Source organism: Nuphar pumila, chromosome 1, assembly GCF_984573655.1.
Source record: "Nuphar pumila chromosome 1, dmNupPumi1.hap1.1, whole genome shotgun sequence".
In the NCBI taxonomy this organism is placed as follows: Eukaryota; Viridiplantae; Streptophyta; class Magnoliopsida; order Nymphaeales; family Nymphaeaceae; genus Nuphar; species Nuphar pumila.
In genome coordinates this window covers 52,332,752-52,355,830 of record NC_143249.1, presented here as the reverse complement: position 1 = coordinate 52,355,830, position 23,079 = coordinate 52,332,752, and the positions used below count along the sequence as shown (strand labels likewise).

General features: G+C 46.6%; 1 protein-coding gene across 2 annotated transcripts in view; it reads left to right on the top strand.

Annotated features, from left to right (window-relative positions):
• Window positions 1-23,079, top strand: part of PA200 (proteasome activating protein 200) — a 187,599-nt gene that overhangs the window by 132,351 nt on the left and 32,169 nt on the right. For both annotated transcript variants that reach the window (XM_089998177.1, XM_089998185.1), the window contains exons 27-30: window positions 16,991-17,871; window positions 19,086-19,367; window positions 19,459-19,554; window positions 19,789-19,967. In XM_089998177.1, the coding sequence (XP_089854303.1) occupies window positions 16,991-17,871; window positions 19,086-19,367; window positions 19,459-19,554; window positions 19,789-19,967 (1,438 nt within the window). The remainder of the gene's footprint in view (window positions 1-16,990; window positions 17,872-19,085; window positions 19,368-19,458; window positions 19,555-19,788; window positions 19,968-23,079) is intronic.

Below are 23,079 nucleotides of genomic sequence, written 5' to 3'. Positions count from 1 at the left end.
TGTAACGCCCCAAATTTCAAACTTGTGAACCTTTTCAGAAAAACAGGCAAGAGACTAGGAATATCTCTTTCCTTCAGAGTTTGTTTATGAAATCAGCGGAAGGTTTTTCTTTTGCTCAATCAGAAGGCAAGCTGACAACTTTGGGCACGTTAGCTAAAAGTACCAAAACTCACAAAATTAGGATATCCTAAGGAAAATCCATTACAAACCCAAAACGTCCAGGACGCGAGCTAAGAGGAGGAAGAAGTCTTGAAGCCATCTTGCAATCGTGCCATCGCCTGTGGTATACCTAATCATCACCTGTACCCATAGAATAGGTTAGTTTCACGAAAAACTAGTAGGTGCACAAGAAAGACTACAGAAAACTGAATTAAATACATTTAATTAAGTAGGTTACGCAATTTAAAGCAGATACGCAGTTAAACAAGTAAGCAATGCAAGCAGGTGAATAGTGCAAACTCGTAAGTAGTACAAGCGAATAAGTAGTGCAAGCAAATAAGTAGTGCGAGTGAGTAAGTAGTGCAAGCGAGTCAGCAGTGCAAGCGAGTAAGGAGTGCAAGCGAGTCAGCAGTGCAAGCAGTGCAAATGCGTAAGTAGTGGAAACAGTAAGCAATTCAAAGCAAGTAAGCAGTTCAAAGCAAGTAAGCAGTGCAACTGACAAACGCAACATACGATTCAATTGATCGTAGGCTGTGAACCACCACGCAACTAGCTTGTTCTCGTTCCTAGAACGAGGTCTCTGCATTGAATCAGTATCAGGACATCGTTTGTCGCTCTCACGACTTCTAACAAACGCTTTGTCCTGAACAACCTTAATCTATTCCCATCTCTCAAAGCCTTACGCGGCCAACAGTCACCGGTTATGACTCACTAAGGCGTCATACTTTCTCATAAAAGCCCACCCTTCCGTAGAAGGTCCAAAACATGATCACTAACTCAAATCGCTAACGATCTGATTTTCACATCTGAGTCCTGCATGTAATCATGCTAAAACATAAAGCTGAAGCTATAAATTTATAATTGGCTATCTCAAACAATCTCAGAAGAGCATCACAACTCACCATAACTTTTTATGGTAAGCAAAAATACAAGCTCTACGTCGGATCGCTCGGTCCGAGAGATATGCGACCTGACAGGGAATTACTGCCCTAGAGGGTATACCTGGCCTTGGACCATACACTTTCTCACAGGAGTTCACCGTCTTTGCGGGTACCCGTTCGTGGATAGTGTACATCCTCACAGAGAATCTACCACTCTAGCCAGGTCACCTGATCTTAATCATACATACCCTCACAACGAAACCTTTGGGAAGCCGGTCCCCAACAAATGCCATATCCAATGAAAATCATTGCGATACATGCATTAACGCAAATGACCGCTCTCAGGGTCGATAGCCACTATTACAATCAACAAGATCAACACCGCATCACCTGGTATGGGAAATGTATAACCTCACAAGGAATTCCGCCCTAGATGGTATACCTGGTCTTGGACCATACACTTCCTCACAGGAGTTCACCGTCTTTGCGGCTACCCGTTTGTGGAGAGTGTACATCCTCACAGAGAATCTACCACTCTAGCCGGTTACCTGGTCTTGATCATACACGCCCTCGCAGATAATCCTTTGGAGATCAGGTCCTCAACAGACACCATACGATACATGCATCTATACAATAGACTGCTCTTAACGATTGTCCGCTCTTGGGGTCAGTAGCCACAATATGGGCACAAACATGTATATCAACCATATGCATCGTGTAACGCCCCAAAATTTCAAACTTTCCAACCTTTCAGAAAACAGGCAAGAGACTAAAAGAATCTCTTTATTACAGAGTTGGTTTATGAAATCAGCGGAAGACCATCCTTTTGTTAATTTTAGAAAGGCAAGCTGACCACTTTCGGCGCGTTAGCTGAAGAACCAAAACATACAAACCATGCTACTTGAAAAAAAGTACTTCCATTAAAAGAAGGTTCCAAAAGTACAAAAATTCGGATGTCCCAAGGAAAATCCGTTACAAGACCCAAAAACATCAGGACGCGAGCTAAGAGTAGGAAGAAGAAAGTCTTGAAGCCATCTTGCCATCGCGCCATCGCCCGTGGAGTACCTATTCATCACCTGTACCCATAGAATGGGTTAGTTTTGCGAAAAACTAGTAGGTGTACAAGAGAGACTACAAGGAAACTGAATTATGTACATTTAATTCAGTAGGTTACGCAGTTTAAAACAGATATGCAGTTAAACAGGTAAGCAATGCAAACAGGTAAATAGTGCAAACGCGTAAGCAGTGCAAGTGAATCAATAGTGCAAATGAATAGGTAGTGCAAGCGAGTCAGTGGTGCAAGCGAGTGCAAGGGAGTCAGTAGTGCAAGCGAGTGCAAGTGAGTCTCACTACTCAACAACCAGTGTAAACAGACTTTATGTTTCGATATTACTGGCCTTCGGGTACGCGCAGGCAAAACGTAGAAACACTGAGACTAGTTCGGGCGTCTGTTATTCTATGTATTTTGAATAACCCGAATAGCTTGTTGAGTCCGCTCCAAAAGAGACGGCTTTAGCCGAGAGAGGATTCTCTAGAGGCTAAAAAGCAGTGCCACAGATGCATCCAACTTCTGCAGAAGTGTTGAGCTAACTATTGTAGCCCCTTTCCCCTAACTCCAATGACTGGGGAGGCTAGATCATTGCCCGTAGGGTGGTTGTTAACAACCTGTCTATTGGAGTTTGTACCGCTCTGTCCTCTCCCTTGACAGACCACTAGAAACGAATAGGTACGTTAGGGGTTGCTTAACTAACAACCTATTCTATGCTGTGGTCTTTAAACCACTCAAGCATCTTGCCTGTGAAGGTGAATGTGAGGCCATTTTATGTGATTCCAGCATTGTGCATTTCGCACTGTTCGAGGTCGCACGACCGTCTCATCCGATCATCGCAGTACTAGACGTGTCGTGCATGACTACAAGTACTCTAGGATGAAGGGGGTATAGCTCCTCAAAAAAAGCCTCAACAAGAGTGTATCACAAAGACGTAAAGTTTATCAACTTTACTATATCTTTTGAAACAGCAGTACCTTGTGCAAACATTATGCCTGCGATTTTCTAGAACCTCATCCGCTATCGGGGTATCTACATGCCTCGCATGACTCAACACCGTCCTCGATAGACGGGATACATGTTTCTCAACAGAACCTCCAACTCGTCTGTAAGACTGCATACTGAAGGAGTCAGGATCCTTGCAAGGTATCCCCCTCCTTAGACGGGGATGTAACGCTAGCTCCTATCTCAACTCTCGTCGCAAGAGAGAGAGGTGAATGCCTGAGGATGCCTTTAAGGCATATGTAAAGATCAAAAACCGGTGCGGTATCTGCAGTAGCAAAGCAGTAATAATACATACAAAAACAAGAGCCTAGGCGCAAAGCGCGACGACAAGGTAAAGGCGGTAAGCAGAAGTGCAACGCTGAACCTCGTCGCGATGCGTGACGGCACATACAAACCATAAGAAAGAATGCAACACGAGATCTCGACGCGATACACGATGGCAAGTATAGACTGACATAAGGTAAAGGGCAAGGATCGCGAAACCGCGTCCTTGAGTTAAGTGCATACTCGTATAAATATATATATATATATATTTATATATATATATATATTCATTTAATGATTGTTTTTAGTTTAATTGAACTTAATTCAATTATTCATGTCTTCCGTACAATCTTTCCCTACCTTGGAGGGTTACGAGCTTGCTGATGTCTGCGGACGTACACAATTGACGGCTCGGGTCGCGGAGCGCGAGTGAGATCCGTCGTAGCTGCAAATATGCGATGTTAACATGCAAACCCAGACAAAAGCAAAAGCAAGGCAAAGACTCAACTTCTCCAATACATAGAGCTGGGGCCAACAGTCCCAAATCACTCGAAAAAAGGGATGGGGCAGGGCCAAATGAGCCTTGCCGCCTAAAGAGGGATATAGTCAATGCGAGCAGATGACTCACGTTCAGTAGGAATTCCTCGCTGGAGATCAACAATTGTAATGATCTGTCCCCATTACGATTTAGCTTCCAAAGATTCCCCGGGCCTGTCGACCAAGGGTATAGGCTCGCGCACAAAGGGGCAGGGGGCATCGACCTCTGCTGGCAAACAAAAAGGCAGGGGCCGATGGCCCCTGTTAGCAAACAGAAATGCAGGGGCCAATGGCCCCTGCTGGCACACAGAAAGGCAGGGGCCGATGGCCCCTGCTGGCAAAAAGAAAGGCAGGGGCTTTGCCCCTGCTGGCAAAAAGGAAGGCAGGGGCCGATGGCCCCCTGCTGGCAAACGAGCGGCAGGGGCCATAGGCCCCTGCTGACAAGAAGAAAGACAGGGGCCTATGGCCCCTGCTAGTAAAAAGGAATGCAAGGGCCGATGGCCCCTGCAGGCAAACGAAAGGCAGGGGCATAGGCCCCTTTTGACAAAAGAAAGGCAGGGGCCATAGTCCCCTGCTGGCAAACGAAAGGCAGGGGCCTATGCCCCTGCTGACAAAAGAAAGGCAGGGGCCATAGGCCCCTGCTGGCAAACGAAAGGCAGGGGCCTATGCCCCTGCTGACAAAAGAAAGGCAGGGTCCATAGGCCCCTGCTGGCAAACGAAAGGCAGGGGCCGATGGCCCCTGCTGGCGCAACAAAAAGGGGCAGGGAGGAGGGGCTCGACCCCTCCCCTGCCGTAGCAGAGAGCAGGGAAGAGGGCTCGACCCCTTCCCTGCCGTACGGAAGCAGGGAAGATGGGCTCGGCCCCTCCCCTGCCGTACGGAAGTAGGGAGGAGGCTCCTCCCCTCGCCTGCCGTACGAAAGCAGGGAGGAGGCTCAGCCCTCTCCTCCCTGTGTAACGAAGAAACGAGGGGGAAGGAATGAGAGAGAGAGAGACGGAAAGAGGGAGAAGATGGGGAGGAAGAACGTACCTGGTGGTCGGCGGCGGCGGCGGCGGAGAGTCGCCGGCGGCGATCGGTTGACGCTGGTCTCCGGCGAATCAAGGGCGACGAGAGGCGGTGGGTGTCGGGGAGAGAGATGAGACGGTCGAGGTGGAAGGGCGGTAAGGAGGGTTTCGTAACCCTCCTCCCGCCTGCCTCGCTGTCTTAAAAGACAGCAAGAGGCGGTGGTCCGGGTCGGGTCGGGATCTAGCTCGAATCAAAACATTTTTTTTTTTGCCGTTACATCCTACCCTCCTTAAAATAATTTCGTTCGCGAAATTTCTATTCCATGCATTGGTCAAAATACAAGTCTGGGTATTTTTCCCTGATATCCGACTCAGGCTCCCATGTACATTCATTTATTCCATGGTGTTGGTGTTGCCAACGTACTTTTACAAGAGAAATCGTCTTCGATCTGAGCACTTGGTCTCGACAATCAACGATTGCCACTGGTCTTTCCTCGAACGTCAAGTCTTTTTGGATATCCACATCATCATAATGAATGATGTGTGATGGGTCGTGAACGTATCTTCTCAGCATAGATACGTGGAAGACGTCGTGGATCTGAGCGTACTGAGGAGGCAGCGCAACACGATAAGCCGCCTCACTGATCCGATCCTGGATCTCAAAAGGTCCGACGAACCGGGGACTCAACTTTCCTTTCTTCCCAAACCTTAACAAAAACCATATCTCCTGTTGAGAACACGAGCTCTCTACGTCGACGATCGACGTAACACTTCTGCCAACTCTGCGCGGTATGCAGACGTTCCCTGATCATCTGTACTTGCTGAGTATAGTGCTGTAGCACTATAGGTGAATCTAGCATCCGTTCACCAACCTCATCTCAGTAAACAGGTGATCGACAAGGCTTCCCGTACAAAGCTTCGTACGGGGCCATACCGATACTCGCATGATAACTATTATTGTACGCGAATTCTGCCAACCCGGTATGAGAGTCCCATTCTCCCTTTCAGTCTAACATGCACGCTTGCAGCATGTCCTCCAAAGTCTGAATCGTGCGTTTAGATTGTCCGTCGGTCTGAGGGTGGAAAGCGGTGCTGAATTTCAGTTTCGTGCCCAAGGCCAACTGCAGTTGTCCCCAAAACCTGGAGGTGAACCTCGGGTCACGATCGAAGATGATTGACACAGGAACACCGTGCAATCTCACAATCTCCCTGACATAAAGGTCTGCCAAGCTGTCCAGTGATTGACTGAGCCGAATAGGGAGGAAATGCGCCGATTTAGCGAGTCGATCCACGATCACCCAAATCGCATCGTGTTTCCTCCGCGTCCTCGGCAAACCGACGATGAAGTCCATCGTGATGTTCTCCCACTTCCATTGTGGAATCTCTATCTGCTGCATCACTCCGCCTGGTCGTTGGTGCTCGATCTTAACCTGTTGGCAAGTCAAGCACTTCGAAACGTACTCGGCTACGTCCCGCTTCATTCCACTCCACCAATATCTGCGCTGCAAATCTTTGAACATCTTTGTGCCGCCCGGGTGAATTGTGTACTTGGACTTGTGGGCTTCAGCGAGAATCTCATCTCTCAAAATAGGGTCTTCTGGCACCCATAGACGATCCTTACGCCATACACCTCCTTCCTCACTCAGACGGAAGGGGGTATCGGCCCGCTGCGCTAGAGCCCTCAGCTTTTCGTACCGCTCATCGATCTTTTGACTAACAAAGATCCTTGATAATAGCTCAGGTTGAGCTACCATACTGGAAAGACTGATCGAAACTGGAGTGGCTGCAAACGGTTCCCACGATATCAGATCCTCAATCAGCTTCCACCCCGCAAATAACAAATTAACGGAAACGCTGGGAGACTTGCGGCTCAGAGCGTCGACCACAACGTTCGCTTTTCCCGGGTGGTAGGACAAGGTAAAGTCGTAATCCTTGAGGAATTCCAGCCAACGTCGCTGCCTCATATTCAGCTCCTTCTGCGAGAACAAATATTTTAGGCTCTTATGATCTGTAAAAGCCTCGAACCGCTCCCCATATAAATAGTGCCGCCATATCTTCAATGCGAAGACTACCGCTGCTAACTCCAAATCCTGAGTCGGATAATTCTTCTCATGTATTTTAAGTTGGCGCGATGCATAGGCGATCACTCTATCGTTCTGCATTAAGACGCAACCCAAGCCTGTCCCGGAAGCGTCAGTGTAAATCACGAAGCTGCCTTGACCCGAAGGTAAGGCCAAAATAGGAGCAGTCGTAAGACGTTCCTTCAACATCTGAAAACTGCTCTCGCACATGTCGTCCCACACGAACTTAACTTCTTTCTTCAGGAGCTGCGTCAAGGGTAGAGAGATCTTAGAAAAGTCCTGGATAAATCTTCGATAATACCCAGCTAATCCAAGAAAACTCCGAATGTCACGAACATTCCTCGGTTGCTGCCAACTGAGTACAACCTCGACTTTCGCTGGATCCACGGACACACCTTCCTTGGAGATGACATGTCCCAAAAACATGATCTCCTCGAGCCAAAACTCGCACTTAGAGTACTTAGCGAACAAACACTTCTTTCGCAAAGTTTCGAGAATAACTCTCAAGTGCTCACGATGTTGCTCCCAGCTATCGGAATACACCAAGATGTCGTCGATGAACACGATCACGAAGGTGTCTAAGAAGGGTTTGAACACCCTATTCATGAGATCCATGAACGCTGCAGGAGCGTTAGTGAGTCCGAAGGGCAGGACCGTAAATTCGTAATGCCCATACCTGGTCCGGAAGGCCGTCTTGAAGATATCATCTCACTTAATTCTTAGTTGATGATACTCGGATCTAAGGTCGATCTTTGAGAAGATCTTGGCACTCTGCAACTGATCGAACAGATCCTCGATGCGTGGTAACGGGTACTTATTCTTTATTGTCGCCTGGTTGAGCATCCGATAGTCGATGCACAATCGCAATGATCCGTCCTTCTTCACGAACAAGACAGGAGCTCCCCAAGGCGAGACGCTGGGGCGGATGAATCCCTGATCCATCAACTCCTGCAACGGCTTCTTGAGCTCTGCGAGCTCGACTGGTGCCATCCGATATGGAGCCTTAGAAATTGACGCAGTACCCGGCAGCAACTCGATGCTGAACTGCACCTCACGAGGTGGAGGAAGGCCTGGCAGTTCCTCCGGGAAGACGTCTGGAAAATCTCAAACAACCTTCAAGTCTCCCATCGAGACTCGCGTCGGCTCGGACTGGACAACACTAACAAAAAAGGCAGTGCATCCCTCCTGAGGTAGCTCTGCGCCTTCAGCGACGAAATCAACTTGCTTGCCTGAACAGGTTTCACGATCTTGAATTTCACCTTGGGCATCCTTGGGGGAGACAAAACAATTTTGCTATCTCTGCAAAAAATCTTGGCATGATACTTGTGCAGCCAATCCATGCCTAGGATGACGTCAAATTCCGTCATCACTAGCAGGATAGCACAAGCCGGTAAATGCCAATCTGCCAGGACTACGTCCTACTCTGGTACGTAGGTCGCACAAACAATATTTTTCCCAATCGGGTTATACACTTCAAGGGTATTATGCAAGGGTTTTACAGGTACGCGCAAAAACTCAACAAAATTTACCGAAATAAAAGAGTGTGTGGCACCACAATAAAAAAGCACAAAAGCCGCTTGGTTAGCGACAAAAAGGGTACCTTGCACTAGGTTGCCCTTGGTCAGCTGCTCGACCTTGGCTGAGTAGATGCGTCCCGGTGCCCTCCTTTGACCGCTCGCCTGCGATTGCGGCGTCTGATACTACTGTTGCGACTGTGGTGGCCGAGGGAGCAGAGGTGCTCCGCTGGTCTGCCTGGCGTCATCAACCGCCTTTTTGCGACAGTCGCGGGCATAGTAGCCCATCTTGCCACAATACATTCATCCGCCTGTGTCGAGCGGGCACGCCTGCCCAATGTGGGATCGACCGCACCTGGGCACACATTGCCTGTCTGCTGCCTGGCTGGAGGGTTGCCCTGAGGCCGCTGACGCTTCGAAGGAGGATATCGTTTCCTTCCTCCTTCGCTCTTCACAAGAAGGAACGATCGTTTGCCTGGGTCACCGGAGGGTGTCTTCGGCTCACCACCCGTAGCGGGTGGCCTCCTGCCCTGAGTACTTTTAGTGCGCTCCCAAGCCTCACTCAGGAGGGTGGCAGCAGCAACTGCCGCAGAGAAGGTCAAGGGCATGCTGGTTAGGACCCGATGCATGAGCCCCTCCTTCAGCCCCCGAACAAACTTTCCTGCTCGCTCGCGATCATCCGCGAACAGGTTGGGACAATAGGGTTCTAAGCGCTGGAATTTGGCGATATAATCCGTCAAACTTGAATTGCCCTGGCTGAGCTCCAAGAACTCCACCTTCTTCTTCTCCCTCGCATGAGGCGGGAAGTAGTTCTCCAAGAAAGCCTTTCTAAAAGCTTCCCAAGGAATGAGCGAAATTCCGGAAAACTGCACACTCCGGGCCATGTCCCACCAACTGCGGGCATTCTCCTTCAGCCTAAAGGTCCCGAATAACGTCTTCTTGTCATCGGGCACTGACAAGACCTCGAACACTCGTTCCACCTCCTTCACCCAGTTATCGGCCATGTCTGGGTCGGACTTGCCGTCGAAGGTCGGGGGGTCAAGCTTCAGGAAATTCTCATACGTCACTGCGGTACGCGGCTTCGGCTCAGGAACGGGCGCTGGTTCCCTTTGAGAACGAATCTGGTCTCGCATAGTCGCTGCTAGGGAACTTATGGAATCCAACACGAATCCCCGCTAATCTGACCAATCATCGGCAGACCCTTCATTCGAGTTCCTTGCCATCCTTGGAGTAAACAAGGAATACCAATAATTAGAATTTTCAGGAAGCTCGAAATAGGCCAGAAACATAAGTATTATTCATGTTTAACATGAGTAGTTTAGGAAAACCCAACAATGCTGGTACATAAGCAGAACACGTCAAGCCTCTTAGCTTAACAATGCAAAATACACCTACTAAGCAAAAAGAAAGCTATACTCACAGCGCGATGCGGATGCTCAATGGTCAAGAATCCTTGCTTCCCTTAGCTCTGATACCAAGTTGTAACGCCCCAAAATTTCAAACTTTCGAACCTTTCAGAAAACAGACAAGAGATTAAAAGAATCTCTTTATTACAGAGTTGGTTTATGAAATCAGCAGAAGACCATCCTTTTGTTAATTTTAGAAAGGCAAGCTGACCACTTTCGGCGCGTTAGCTGAAGAACCAAAACATACAAACCATGCTACTTGAAAAAAAGTACTGACATTAAAAGAAGGTTCCAAAAGTACAAAAATTCGGATGTCCTAAGGAAAATCCGTTACAAGACCCAAAAACATCAGGACGCGAGCTAAGAGCAGGAAGAAGAAAGTCTTGAAGCCATCTTGCCATCGCGCCATCGCCCGTGGAGTACCTATTCATCACCTGTACCCATAGAATGGGTTAGTTTCGCGAAAAACTAGTAGGTGTACAAGAGAGACTACGAGGAAACTGAATTATGTACATTTAATTCAGTAGGTTACGCAGTTTAAAACAGATATGCAGTTAAACAGGTAAGCAATGCAAACAGGTAAATAGTGCAAACGCATAAGCAGTGCAAGTGAATCAATAGTGCAAATGAATAGGTAGTGCAAGCGAGTTAGTGGTGCAAGCGAGTGCAAGGGAGTCAGTAGTGCAAGCGAGTGCAAGTGAGTCTCACTACTCAACAACCAGTGTGAACAGACTTTATGTTTCGATATTACTGGCCTGCGGGTACGCGCATGCAAAACGTAGAAACAACTGAGGCGTCTGTTATTCTATGTATTTTGAATAACCCGAATAGCTAGTTGAGTCCGCTCCAAAAGGGACGGCTTTAGCCGAGAGAGGATTCCTCAAAGGAGGCAATGCCATAGTTGTATCCAACTTCTGCAGAAGTGTTGAGCTAACTATTGTTGCCCCTTTCCCCTAACTCCAATGACTGGGGAGGCCGGATCATTGCCCGTAGGGTGGTTGTTAACAACCTGTCCATTGGAGTTTGTACCGCTCTGTCCTCTCCCTTGACAGACCACTAGAAACGAATAGGTACGTTAGGGGTTGCTTAACTAACAACCTATTCTATGTTGTGTTCTTTAAACCACTCGAGCATCTTGCCTGTGAAGGCGAATGTGAGGCCATTTATGTGATTCCAGCATTGTGCATTTCGCACTGTTCGAGGTCGCACGACCGTCTCATCCGATCATCGCAGTACTAGACGTGTCGTGCACGACTACAAGTACTCTAGGATGAAGGGGGTATAGCTCCTCAAAAAAAGCCTCAACAAGAGTGTTTCACAAAGATGTAAAGTTTATCAACTTTACTATATCCTTTGAAACAACAGTACCTTGTGCCAATATTATGCCTGCGATTTTCTAGAACCTCATCCGCTATCGGGGTATCTACATGCCTCGCATGACTCGACACCGGCCTCGATAGACGGGATACAGGTTTCTCAACAGAACCTCCAACTCGTCTGCAAGACTGCATACTCAAGGAGTCAGGATCCTTGCAAGGTATCCCCCTCCTTAGACGGGGATGTAATGCTAGCTCCTATCTCAACTCTCGTCGCAAGAGAGAGAGGTGAATGCCTGAGGATGCCTTTAAGGCATATGCAAAGAGCAAAAACCTGTGCGGCATCTGCAATAGGAAAACAATAATAATACATACAAAAACAAGAGCCTAGGCGCAAAGCACGACGACAAGGTAAAGGCGGTAAGCAGTAGTGCAATGCTGTTCCTCGCCGCGATGCGTGACGGCACATACAAACCATAAGAAAGAATGCAACACAAGATCTCGACGCGATACACGATGGCAAGTATAGACTGACATAAGGTAAAGGGCAAGGATCGCGAAACCGCGTCCTTGATTTAAATGCATACTCGTATAAATATATATATATATATATATATATTTGTATATATATATATTCATTTAATGATCGTTTTTAGTTTAATTGAACTTAATTCAATTATCGAAGTCTTCCGTACAATCTTCCCCTACCTTGGAGGGTTACGAGCTTGCTGACGTCTGCGGACGTACACAATTGACGGCTCGGGTCGCGGAGCGCGAGTGAGATCCGTCGTAGCTGCAAATATGCGATATGAACATGCAAACCCAGACAAAAGCAAAAGCAAGGCAAAGACTCAACTTCTCCAATACATAGAGCTGGGGCCAACATTCCCAAATGACTCGAAAAAAAGGATGGGGCAGGGTCAAATGAGCCTTGCCGCCTAAAGAGGGATATAGTCAATGCGAGCAGATGACTCACGTTCACTAGGAATTCCTCGCTGGAGATCAACAATTGTAATGATCTGTCTCCATTACGATTTAGCTTCCAAAGATTCCCCGGGCCTGTCGACCAAGGGTATAGACTCGCGCACAAAGGGGCAGGGGGCATTGGCCCCTGCTGGCAAACAAAAAGGCAGGGGCCGATGGCCCCTGCTGGCGAACAAAAAGGCAGGGGCCGATGGCCCCTGTTAGCAAACAGAAAGGCAGGGGCCAATGGCCCCTGCTGGCACACAGAAAGGCAGGGGCCGATGGCCCCTGCTGGCCAAAAGAAAGGCAGGCGCCTGGCCCCTGCTGACAAAAAGAAAGCCAGGGGCCCCTGCTGGCAAAAAGGAAGGCAGGGGCCGATGGCCCCCTGCTAGCAAACGAACGGCAGGGGCTATAGGCCCCTGCTGACAAGAAGAAAGGCAGGGGCCTATGGCCCCTGCTAGTAAAAAGGAAAGCAAGGGTCGATGGCCCCTGCTGGCAAACAAAAGGCAGGGGCCATAGGCCCCTGCTGACAAAAGAAAGGCAGGGGCCATAGGGCCCCTACTGGCAAACGAAAGGCAGGGGTATGCCCCTGCTGACAAAAGAAAGGCAGGGGCCATAGGCCCCTGCTGGCAAACGAAAGGCAGGGGCCGATGGCCCCTGCTGGCGCAACAAAAAGGGGCAGGGAGGAGGGGCTCGACCCTTCCCCTGCCGTAGCAGAGAGCAGGGAAGAGGGCTCAACCCCTTCCCTGCCGTACGGAAGCAGGGAAGATGGGCTCGGCCCCTCCCCTGTCGTACGGAAGTAGGGAGGAGGCTCGGCCCCTCCTCTGCCGTACGGAAGTAGGGAGGAGGCTCCGCCCCTCGCCTGCCGTACGAAAGCAGGGAGGAGGCTCGGCCCTACCCTTCCTGTGTAACGAAGAAACGAGGGTTAAGGAATGAGAGAGAGAGAGAGACGGAAAGAGGGAGAAGAAGGGGAGGAAGAACGTATCTGGTGGTCGGCGGCGGCGTCGGAGAGAGTCGTCGGCGGCGATCTGCTGATGCTGGTCTCCGGCGAATCGAGGGTGACGAGAGGCGGTGGGTGTCAGGGAGAGAGATGAGAGGGTCGAGGTGGAAGGGCGGTGAGTAGGGTTTCGTAACCCTCCTCCCGCCTGCCTCGCTGTCTTAAAAGACAGCAAGAGGTGGTGGTCCGGGTCGGGTCCGGATCCGGCCCGAATCAAAACATTTTTTTTTTGTCGTTACACATCGTATCACTTCACATAGTAAAACAAAACACACAAAAACATGCAGATATGGCAATCCAGCTGATTCTATAGGCGAAGAGTAACTAACTCTATCCGACAACCAAACAAAACAACTGAATAAGACAAGCACTCGTAACAATGCTCGTAAAACATATAATTACCATAATATAGCTCAGTCCATCAGCAAGTAATTAAATTAATCGTAAGGCATAAACCATTGCATCACAAGCCATTCATAAGCTATGCACGGTAAGCAATCATACGACAGTAGTTTATGCCACATCAATCGGCCACATCAATCCTAGTTGACACCAGTTCGTAGATTACGAGCTGTATGCAATCACATCAATCATAAGAGATGCAAGCCAACAAGTGCTACACTACAATAAGCACCAAACAGTTCAACCAAGGGGTAAAGCAAGTCGCATGCTAATATGTAGCAACTGACATAATGCTATTATTATAAGCATTTAACAAATATGAGAAGCTCCTTATTACTCCGCAAAGAACTGCGTAAGAAGTTTAACCAACTAGAGTAACGCCTTGACAAGCGTGCACAACTCAACGAGTAGCATACTGAACTACCGAGCAAGCAAGCGAGCGACCAATGTTAACATACTTTATGTTTCGATATTACTGGCCTGCGGGTATGCACAGGCAAAACGTAGAAACAACTGAGACTAGTTCGGGCGTCTGTTATTCTATGTATTTTCAATAACCCGAATAGCTAGTTGAGTCCGTTCCAAAAGGGACGACTTTAGCCGAGAGAGGATTCTCTAGAGGCTAAAAAGCAGTGCCACGGATGCATCCAACTTCTGTAGAAGTGTTGAGTTAACTAATGTAGCCCCTTTCCCCTTAACTTCAATGACTGGGGAGGCCGAATCATTGCTCGTGGGGTGGTTGTTAACAACCTGTCCATTGGAGTTTTGTACCGCTCTGTCCTCTCCCTTGACACAACAACCAGAAGCGAATTGGTGCGTTAGGGGTTGCTTAACTAACGACCCATCCTATGCTGTGGTCTTTAAACCACTCGAGCATCTTGCCTATGAAGGCGAATGTGAGGCCATTTATGTGATTACAACATTGTGCATTTAACACTGTTCGAGGTCGCACAACCGTCTCATCCGATCATCGCAGTACTAGACGTGTTGTGCATGATTACAAGTACTCTATGATGAAGGGGGTATAGCTCCTCAATAGAAGTCTCAACAGGAGTGTTTCACAAAGATGTAAGTTTATCAACTTTACTTTATCTTTTGAAACAAGAGTACCTTGTGCCAACATTATGCATGTGATTATCTCGAATCTCATCCGCTATCGGGGTATCTGCATGTCTCACATGACTCGATACCGGCCTCGATAGACGGGATACGAGTTTCTCAACAGAACACCCGCTAAGAAGTTCGCTCGAACCCCCAATTCGGGATCACCCGAGATATGCCGTAAAGGCGAACAAAACCAACCAATCACATCCTTCCAAATGCTTCGATTTAGGGTAGTCTTAGATGCTTTTGCGCAACTCACTAAAATCTCAAGTCGACTCTGCAGGACTGCGCACATGAAGAGCCAGGATCCTTGCGAGGTATCCCTCTCCTTAGACAAAGGTGTATCGCCAGCTCCCGACTGAACTCTTGTCGCAAGAGGGAGTGATAAATGTCTCTTGCATCCTCCACGAGGATGCCTCAAACGCGTATGCAATGAGCGAATACCTGAGCGTCATCTGCAATAGCAAAGCAGTAACAACACATGCAAAAGCAAGAGTCTAGCACAAAGCGCGATGACAAAGTAAAGACTGTAAGCAAGAGTGCAACGCAGAACCTTTGCGCGATGCGCGACGGCAAAGTAAAGGACTGTAAGCAGGAGTGCAACGCAAAATCTTTGCGCGATGCGCGACGGCAAAGTAAAGGATAAAGATCGTGAAACCGCGTCCTTGAGTTAAATGCGTACACGTATAAATATATATGATATATATACATGTATATATATTTATTTAATTGTCCTTTTTAGTTAATTGAACTTAATTCAATTGTCCAAGTCTTTCGTGCAATCTTCCCCTACCTTTGGGAGTTGCAAGCTTACTGGCGTCTGCAAGTGTAAGTGATAGACGGCTTGGGTCGCGGAGCGCGAGCAAGATCTATCGCACGAGCTGCAAAAGTAACGATCTTAGCTAGCTAACACCAAAAATAGAAGGTCAGGGGCATTGTCGCCGTCCTGACGTAAAGGAAGTAGAGGCATCGTGCCCTTGCGCACCTGCTATAAGCGCAAGAAGCAGGGGCAGGGGCTGCGAGCCCCTGCTGACCTGCTGTCAGCGGACTCCGAGGAGGCAGGGGGTTGCACCCTTGCCCTCATAAAGCGAGGGCAGGCAGGGTTGCGCACCTGCCTGACAAAGTAGAAGAGAGGCATGGTCAAAACCCCTGCCTGTCAACAATGAACGGAGGCCCGCCTGATGACAGGGAAAAGCGAGGCGGCTTGCCCCTGCCTGCCGAAAAACAGCGAAGGCAGGGGCGATACCCCTGCCTAACGAGAAAAGAGACACAAGGAGGGCTCAGCCCCCTCCCCTGCCGCAACAAGGAACAGAGAGGGGCTCGACCCCCTCCCCTGTCAAAACAAAGAGCAAGGAGGGGGCTCAGCCCTTCCCCTGCCGTAACAAGAATCAGGGAGGGGCTTGACCCCCTCCCCTGTCAACACAAAGAGCAGGGAGGGGGCTCAGCCCCTCCCCTGCCATAAGGGGACGCAAGGAGCAGGGAGGAGGCGCTCGACCCCTCCCCTACCGTAACAGAAAGCAGGAAGGGGTCGTGCCCTTCCCCTGCCGTAACAGGGAGCAGGGAGGAGGGGCTCGACCCCTCCCCTGCCGTAACAGGGAGGAGGGGCTCGACCCCTCCCCTCCCAAAAGTGGCACAGGGAGGGGGACTCAGCCCCTCCCTTACAAAACACGTCGCAGGGAGGGGATCAACCCCTCCCTCGTTGAAAAGAGTCGCAGGGAGGGGGCTTTGCCCCTCCCTTGTGATTTAGGGCAGCAGGGAGGCGGTCGAACCGCCTCCCTGCGCAACGGAAAGTTGAGGGGGAAAGAGAGGGGATCGGGAGAGAGACGAGAGAACAAAGAGGGGAAAAGGGCGTACCTGGGGAGGCTGCCGGAGAGGAGCTCACCGGTGGAAGGGAGTCGCCGGAAGGAGGGGGGTCGCCGATGGGGGTGCTCGGCAACGCAGAGGTCGGCAAGGGGGGTCGATCGAGAGAGAGAGAGAACAGAAGGGGGGAAGGAGGTTTCGAGAGACCTCCTTCCCTTTGTCGCTGCATGCTTTTATTAGCACGCAGCCGACTAACCCCGTGACAGATCTGGGTCGGGTCCGACCCGTGCCCAAATAACTTTTTTCTTGAGTTGTTACAATTATAATAAATTTTCAGTAGTATAGTTTAGTCTCTTACTGGTATTACTTTGCGTGATCTGTGTTCTCCATTATCATTTTCTGCTTTCGTATTGGGTATTATCATATTTCTATCTTCTTTTCTTTTCAAACTGAAAATAGGGAGGGAGCAGAAATTCTAATTTTGTTTGTTTTTTGCCTATTTTATATCCAGGACACTTCTTAAAGAGTTTAAAGAGTCAGGTTCCTCCGACAAGGATGCTTGCAATCTCTGCACTAAACGTTCTGCTACAAGAATCACCATATAGACTGTCACAAGAGAAAAAACTGACTGAGGGAAATTTGAGGTCATCACTGGAAGATGCCTTAAGTCAAGTCTTTTCAGAAGATGGATTTTTTGAAGAGACACTGAACTGTCTATCTCATGACCATATCATCCTTGATACTGAAAATGCAACATCCAGAGGTAACCGTGGGACAATATCAAGTGCTGTAGATAAATCAATAACACGCTTCTATTTTGACTTTGCTGCATCATGGCCACGTACACCTACTTGGATCTCTATGATAGGAGGGGACAATTTTTATGCAAGCTTTGCACGCATCTTTAAACGTTTAGTACAGGAATGTGGATCTTCAGTTGTTCTAGCTCTTCAATGTCCATTGGAGGAATCATCAATTGCTAAAGAAAGGGCAAAGCAGTGTGTTGCTGCTGAGGTCTTGGCTGGAGTATTGCACTCTGATGTTGGTGGACTTTCAGAGTCCTGGGATAGCTGGATGATGAGTCTAGTGCAAAAGATCACTCTTCAGCCAACAGTAGAATCGATACCTGAATGGGCAGCTTGCATTCGCTATGCGGTTACTGGAAAAGGAAAATATGGAACTAAGGTACCTATTTTGAGGCATAAGATTCTGGGATGCCTAGTGAAACCTTTACCACAAATTGTGACAAACAGTATAATTGCAAAGAGGTATTCTTTTCTGGCTGCTGCACTTATAGAAATCTGTCCACCTAGAATGCAAGATGCAGAGGTTCAATTTCATACTAGTCTACTGGGTGAATTACTTGATTGCATGAACTTCTCATCTGCACAGGTACATCTTTTCTTTCAGATTTATTTTTTAATCATTATAAGAAGTTGTTTCTATCTGTTTATGATGCAGCAGGGGTTTCTTCCATATTGGTAATTGTGTGGCATTTTATCTTTGAGAGTTTTCTGTGCCAAGAGTTTGAACTTCCAAGCGTGGAAGAAACTATTCTAAGTTGTGATCTTTTTATTTTTGTCGTTATACTTTTCTGTAATTTCAAGATTTTGTCTGTCATATCAACCTGCTTACTGTTTTTTATCTATCACATTCCCGTTTAGTTTTGATAGCAAATACCTTGACAACTTCATGTCTCATAGTCTGGACCACATTGTAGATTAGGTGGTATCATTCTTCTAAAGCATAGGCTAATTAATTGCCCTCTCCTAGAATGGTGTGTGTGGTTCCTTTGAGAAACTGCTTTTGTTAATTAATCATGCATTCAGTGTAGAATGAAGTGTCACAATAACTCCTTTGCAACTTCTGAAAGAGTGAAAAATGAAGCTTCAAATAGAAAGAGCTGATATTCTAATTGGAGATTTATGGAACTCATTACACCTATCTGGTTGTAGACAATGTAAATCTAACCACTGCAATGGACCTTCGTAAAGTGAAGAAGGTATAATGTAACAAGATTTAACATTTGCCTTTAGATAGCATTTTCTGCTTCTATTTCTTCCAGTGAACAAAACTTGCAGTCATTCTGTTCTTGAGTATCGTTTTCTAGTTGGTTTTTTGGCACGCTAGTTTTTGCCCTGAGTCAGTCTTAAAGTAAAAAGTTGGTGTCACAACAGAAATGCAGTAGTAAACTGAAAAGGGTGGTGGAAATTAAATGTTGTCCATATCTACAGGTTAATCAGGTAGGGATCATTTATGCCACTGTCAGCTTGCGTACAGCATTTAGGTTTTTTTCAAGCTGCAAAGATGATCTGTCATTTATTGCAATTTTGAACAAGTTATATTTGAAAAAAATAAGAAGACAAATTGATGGGTTCTCCATGTTATGCTATCATAAATTGAGTGTAATGAACATACTTTAGATATTAACTCTCCATCTTTCTTTTGCTATTTTATTTTTTAGCAAATATTTCAAATTAAGAAATAGTTGATTAATTCACTAAGATATCATAAATTGAGAACGTAAAGAGGTACTCTAAATGTGAGTTCTCCTTTATTGTTTCAAGTTCTATTGATTTTAACTTTTACTACATTGAATGGAGCAGGTTAGAGAAGCGATTGGTGTCACTCTTTCTGTGTTATGTTCAAATATGAGGCTTTTTACATCCTTTAATTTTGTGCGTTCATATGAAACGGAAAAGAAAACTGCAAGTTACTCTGTTGGTGATACAAGTTGGGACCAACAGTTGATAAAACGAGCTTCAGAGTTGGCAGCTAATATTCAGAATGCCAATCAGTCTTCTATTTTGGATTCTCAGATGGATTTATCTCCAGAGAATGGTCATGAAAATGACAATGCAAAAGAAGAGATCAAGTGGATGGAGACAGTAAGCATCTTGGCCTATTGTCCTCTGTTCATAACCTTTTATTTTTTGTTTCATTATCCTTGCTCACTGGTTATAAACTTTGTGCATGCAGTTGTTTCATTTTGCAATATCATCCATGAAATCTGGAAGATCTCCATTTTTGGTGGACATAATTGTTGGTATTCTGTATCCCATCATTTCCCTACAGGTGAGAAAGCATTGCAGTACTGTGTGGTTCATTGGTTATTTGTAATGCATTTATGACCAGTGAGCCTTGATAAGTAGAGATATATGTACTTTAAGAAACTTTGTTGACTAATTATATCCAATTGGTTAGACATTCTTTCTATGAAGACATAGGTTGTTATCTATTAGCTGTACATGACTAACATGTTTTACTGGATGAATGGTGTAATGAGGATGTTTCATTTGGCCCTTCCAGGAAACATCTAACAAGGATTTGTCAATTTTGGCCAAAGCTGCATTTGTATTGTTGAAATGGCATATAATTCCACAGCCCAATCTTGGAAATGCAGTTTCAATACTTCTTTCTTCTTCTAATGATTCTAACTGGAGAACTAGATTTGCAACTTTGACTTATTTGCATAATTTCATGTACAGGTATGAAATACATGCCAGTATTCTCACTTGTTTGTTTATTTTCTGCTCCTCTGATATTTTTCTATTTATTGTTGTTGTTTGGTTTACATTCTTCACCAATTATGCTTTCTTGCTCGTTACTTCCCCTGTATATTGGTTTATCATTCTTTTTCTTTGTCATTTACTGCTGGAGTTATCATGCTGGCATCATCCAAAATTAGAATGAATAATTTCAATGCAAAGCTTTCTCTAAATTTCTGTGAAAACATATAATCTAATATTTTTCATGTTCTTTGTATCTGAGGTTCTTTTATCATTTACCTCTCTCTACACAGTTATATATGTAAATGCAAATATATCCTTTTCCACCATGTTTTTTAACATACTGTTGGTTGCTTCATCTCATTCTGTGGTTATTCTAAGAGAATTTCCTCCTTGAAACTGCACTCTACAATTGTGCTACTGAATGTAGAGACAATCCTATACTTGAACCAAGTACGCCGTGGTCGACAAATTGATCAGCTAGAAGCTATGTCACATGGACTCTTCTAACAGGGCACCGCACCCAGGCAGGTGCAACACTTGGACATAGCTTCCTTTGTGTTAGATGAAGTCCACCACACAGGTCGATTTCCAAAAGTAGATTCCGTTAACCCTAATAAAAGCTCATTTTTATCTATATTATATATATAAATACATAAAAGCACACACATACACGTAGTGTTAACTTAAAACTGTTAAAAATTATATATATACCTCCCCGCACACCCGCACCCAAGTTTTTTTAAAGTGCCGAATTGCCGCATCCGCACCCGTACCCGCACCTATGTGACATATGCTAGAAGTGATCCCTCGGAGCTTCTTGTGTAACGCCCCAAAATTTCAAACTTGCAAACCTTTTCAGAAAACAGGCAAGAGACTAGAAATATTTCTTTTCTTTAGAGTTTGTTTATGAAATCAGCGAAAGACTATTCTTTTGTTAAATTCAGAAAGGCAAGCTGACAATTTTGGGCGCGTTAGCTAAAAGAATCAAAACACCAACCATGCTATGTGCAAGATACTTGGAAAAGCCACTTCCATTAAAAGAAGTTTCCAAATAGTACAAAATTCGGACATCCCAAGGAAAATCCGTTACAAAACCCCAAACGTCTAGGACGCGAGTTAAGAGCAGGAAGAAGAAAGTCTTGAAACCATCTTGCCATCGCGCCATCGCCCGATGTGTACCTAATCATCACCTGTACCCATAGAATGAGTTAGTTTCGTGAAAAACTAGCAGGTGCACAAGAGAAACTACAGGAAACTGAATTATATACATTTAATTAAGTAGGTTACGCAGTTTAAAGCAGATATGCAGTTAAACAGGTAAGCAATGCAAGCAGGTAAATAGTGCAATAAGTAGTGCAAGCGAGTAAGTAGTGCAAGCGAGTCAGTAGTGCAAGCGAGTCTCACGACCCAACCAATGTGAACAGACTTTATGTTTCGATATTACTGGCCTGCGGGTACACGCAGGCAAAACGTAGAAACAACTGAGACTAGTTCAGGCGTCTGTTATTCTATGTATTTTCAATAACCCGAATAGCTAGTTGAGTCCGCTCCTAAAGGGACGACTTTAGCCGAGAGAGGATTTCCCAAAGGCTGATAAGCAGTGCCACAAATGCATCCAACTTCTGCAGAAGTGTTGAGCTAACTATTGTAGCCTCTTTCCCCTAACTCCAATGACTGGGGAGGCCGGATCATTGCCCGTAGTGTGGTTGTTAACAACCTATCCATTGGAGTTTTGTACCGCTCTGTCCTCTCCTTTGATAGACAAAAAGAAGCGAATGGGTGCGTTAGGGGTTATTTAACTAACGACCCATTCTATGCTGTGGTCTTTAAACCACTCGAGCTTCTTGCCTGTGAAGGTGAATGTGAGGCCATTTTATGTTATTACAGCATTGTGCATTTAACAATGTTCGAGGTCGCACAACCGTCTTATCCGATCATCGCAGTACTAGACATGTCGTGCACGACTACAAGTACTCTAGGATGAAGGGAGTATAGCTCCTCAATAGAAGCCTCAACAGGAGTGTTTCGCAAAGATGTAATGTTTATCAACTTTAATTTTGACATTCTTTATCTTTTGAAACAACAGTACCTTGTGCCAACATTATGCATGCGATTTTCTAGAATCTCATCCGCTATCGGGGTATCTACATGCCTCGCATGACTCGATACCGACCTCGATAGACGGGATACAAGTTTCTCAACAGAACCCCTGCTAAGTAGTTCGCTCGAACCCCAACTCGTCTGCAGGACTGCATACTCGAAGAGTCAGAATCCTTGCAAGGTATCTCTCTCCTTAGACGAGGATGTAACCCTAGCTCCCATTGGGAACCCGAGGCTGATATGAGGGAGAAATACCCTGAATTGTATTTCTAGCTTCAATTGCAATAAAATTTTGAGGACGAAATTCTTTTAAGGAGGGAAGGATGTAAAGTCTACTTAAAAAAAAAAAAACGAGTCGGACACATATCCGACACGCGCTAGGCACATGTCGAACACATGCCTCGGTTGATCCGCCGCTTCGGACTCAGGCTGGACCCGAATCTGCGCCCGAGCTGGACCCGGATCCACGCCGAGCCTGGGACCCAGCTTCTTGAACGATCGAGAAGATTGTGCCTTTTAAAAGGCACAGGCGCCTCGGGCGAGGGGCTGACGCCCTCGCCTGTTCTCTCTTCTCTGTGTTTACGCCCCCTCATTCCTCTTGTTCCTTGTGGCCATAGTTGCCGGCGAGCGTAGCCGACAACTGTCTCACCCTCGGCACAAGCGCCGACAGTCGTATCCACCAGCCACCTGTTCTCCTTTGTTGCGTGGGTGCCGGTGACCCACCACCTTCCCTTGCGGCTCTGACGACTTCAGTCGACGCCTCCAGTGCCTCCACACCCCCCTTGTTTCTCTGTGTCTGCCGACGACACCAGAGTCTTCGCCGGTAGTCCCCAGGTATGTAAACCTCACTTCTCTCGTAGGTGTTCTGGCTATTTTTTTTGGGTTTTGTACTTTTGTTATTAAGGGTGGATGACTCCCCCTGTTCTGTACAGACTAAACTTTTTTATGGGTAAACTCTTTTCTATCTTTTGCTCACTACTTGACTTAG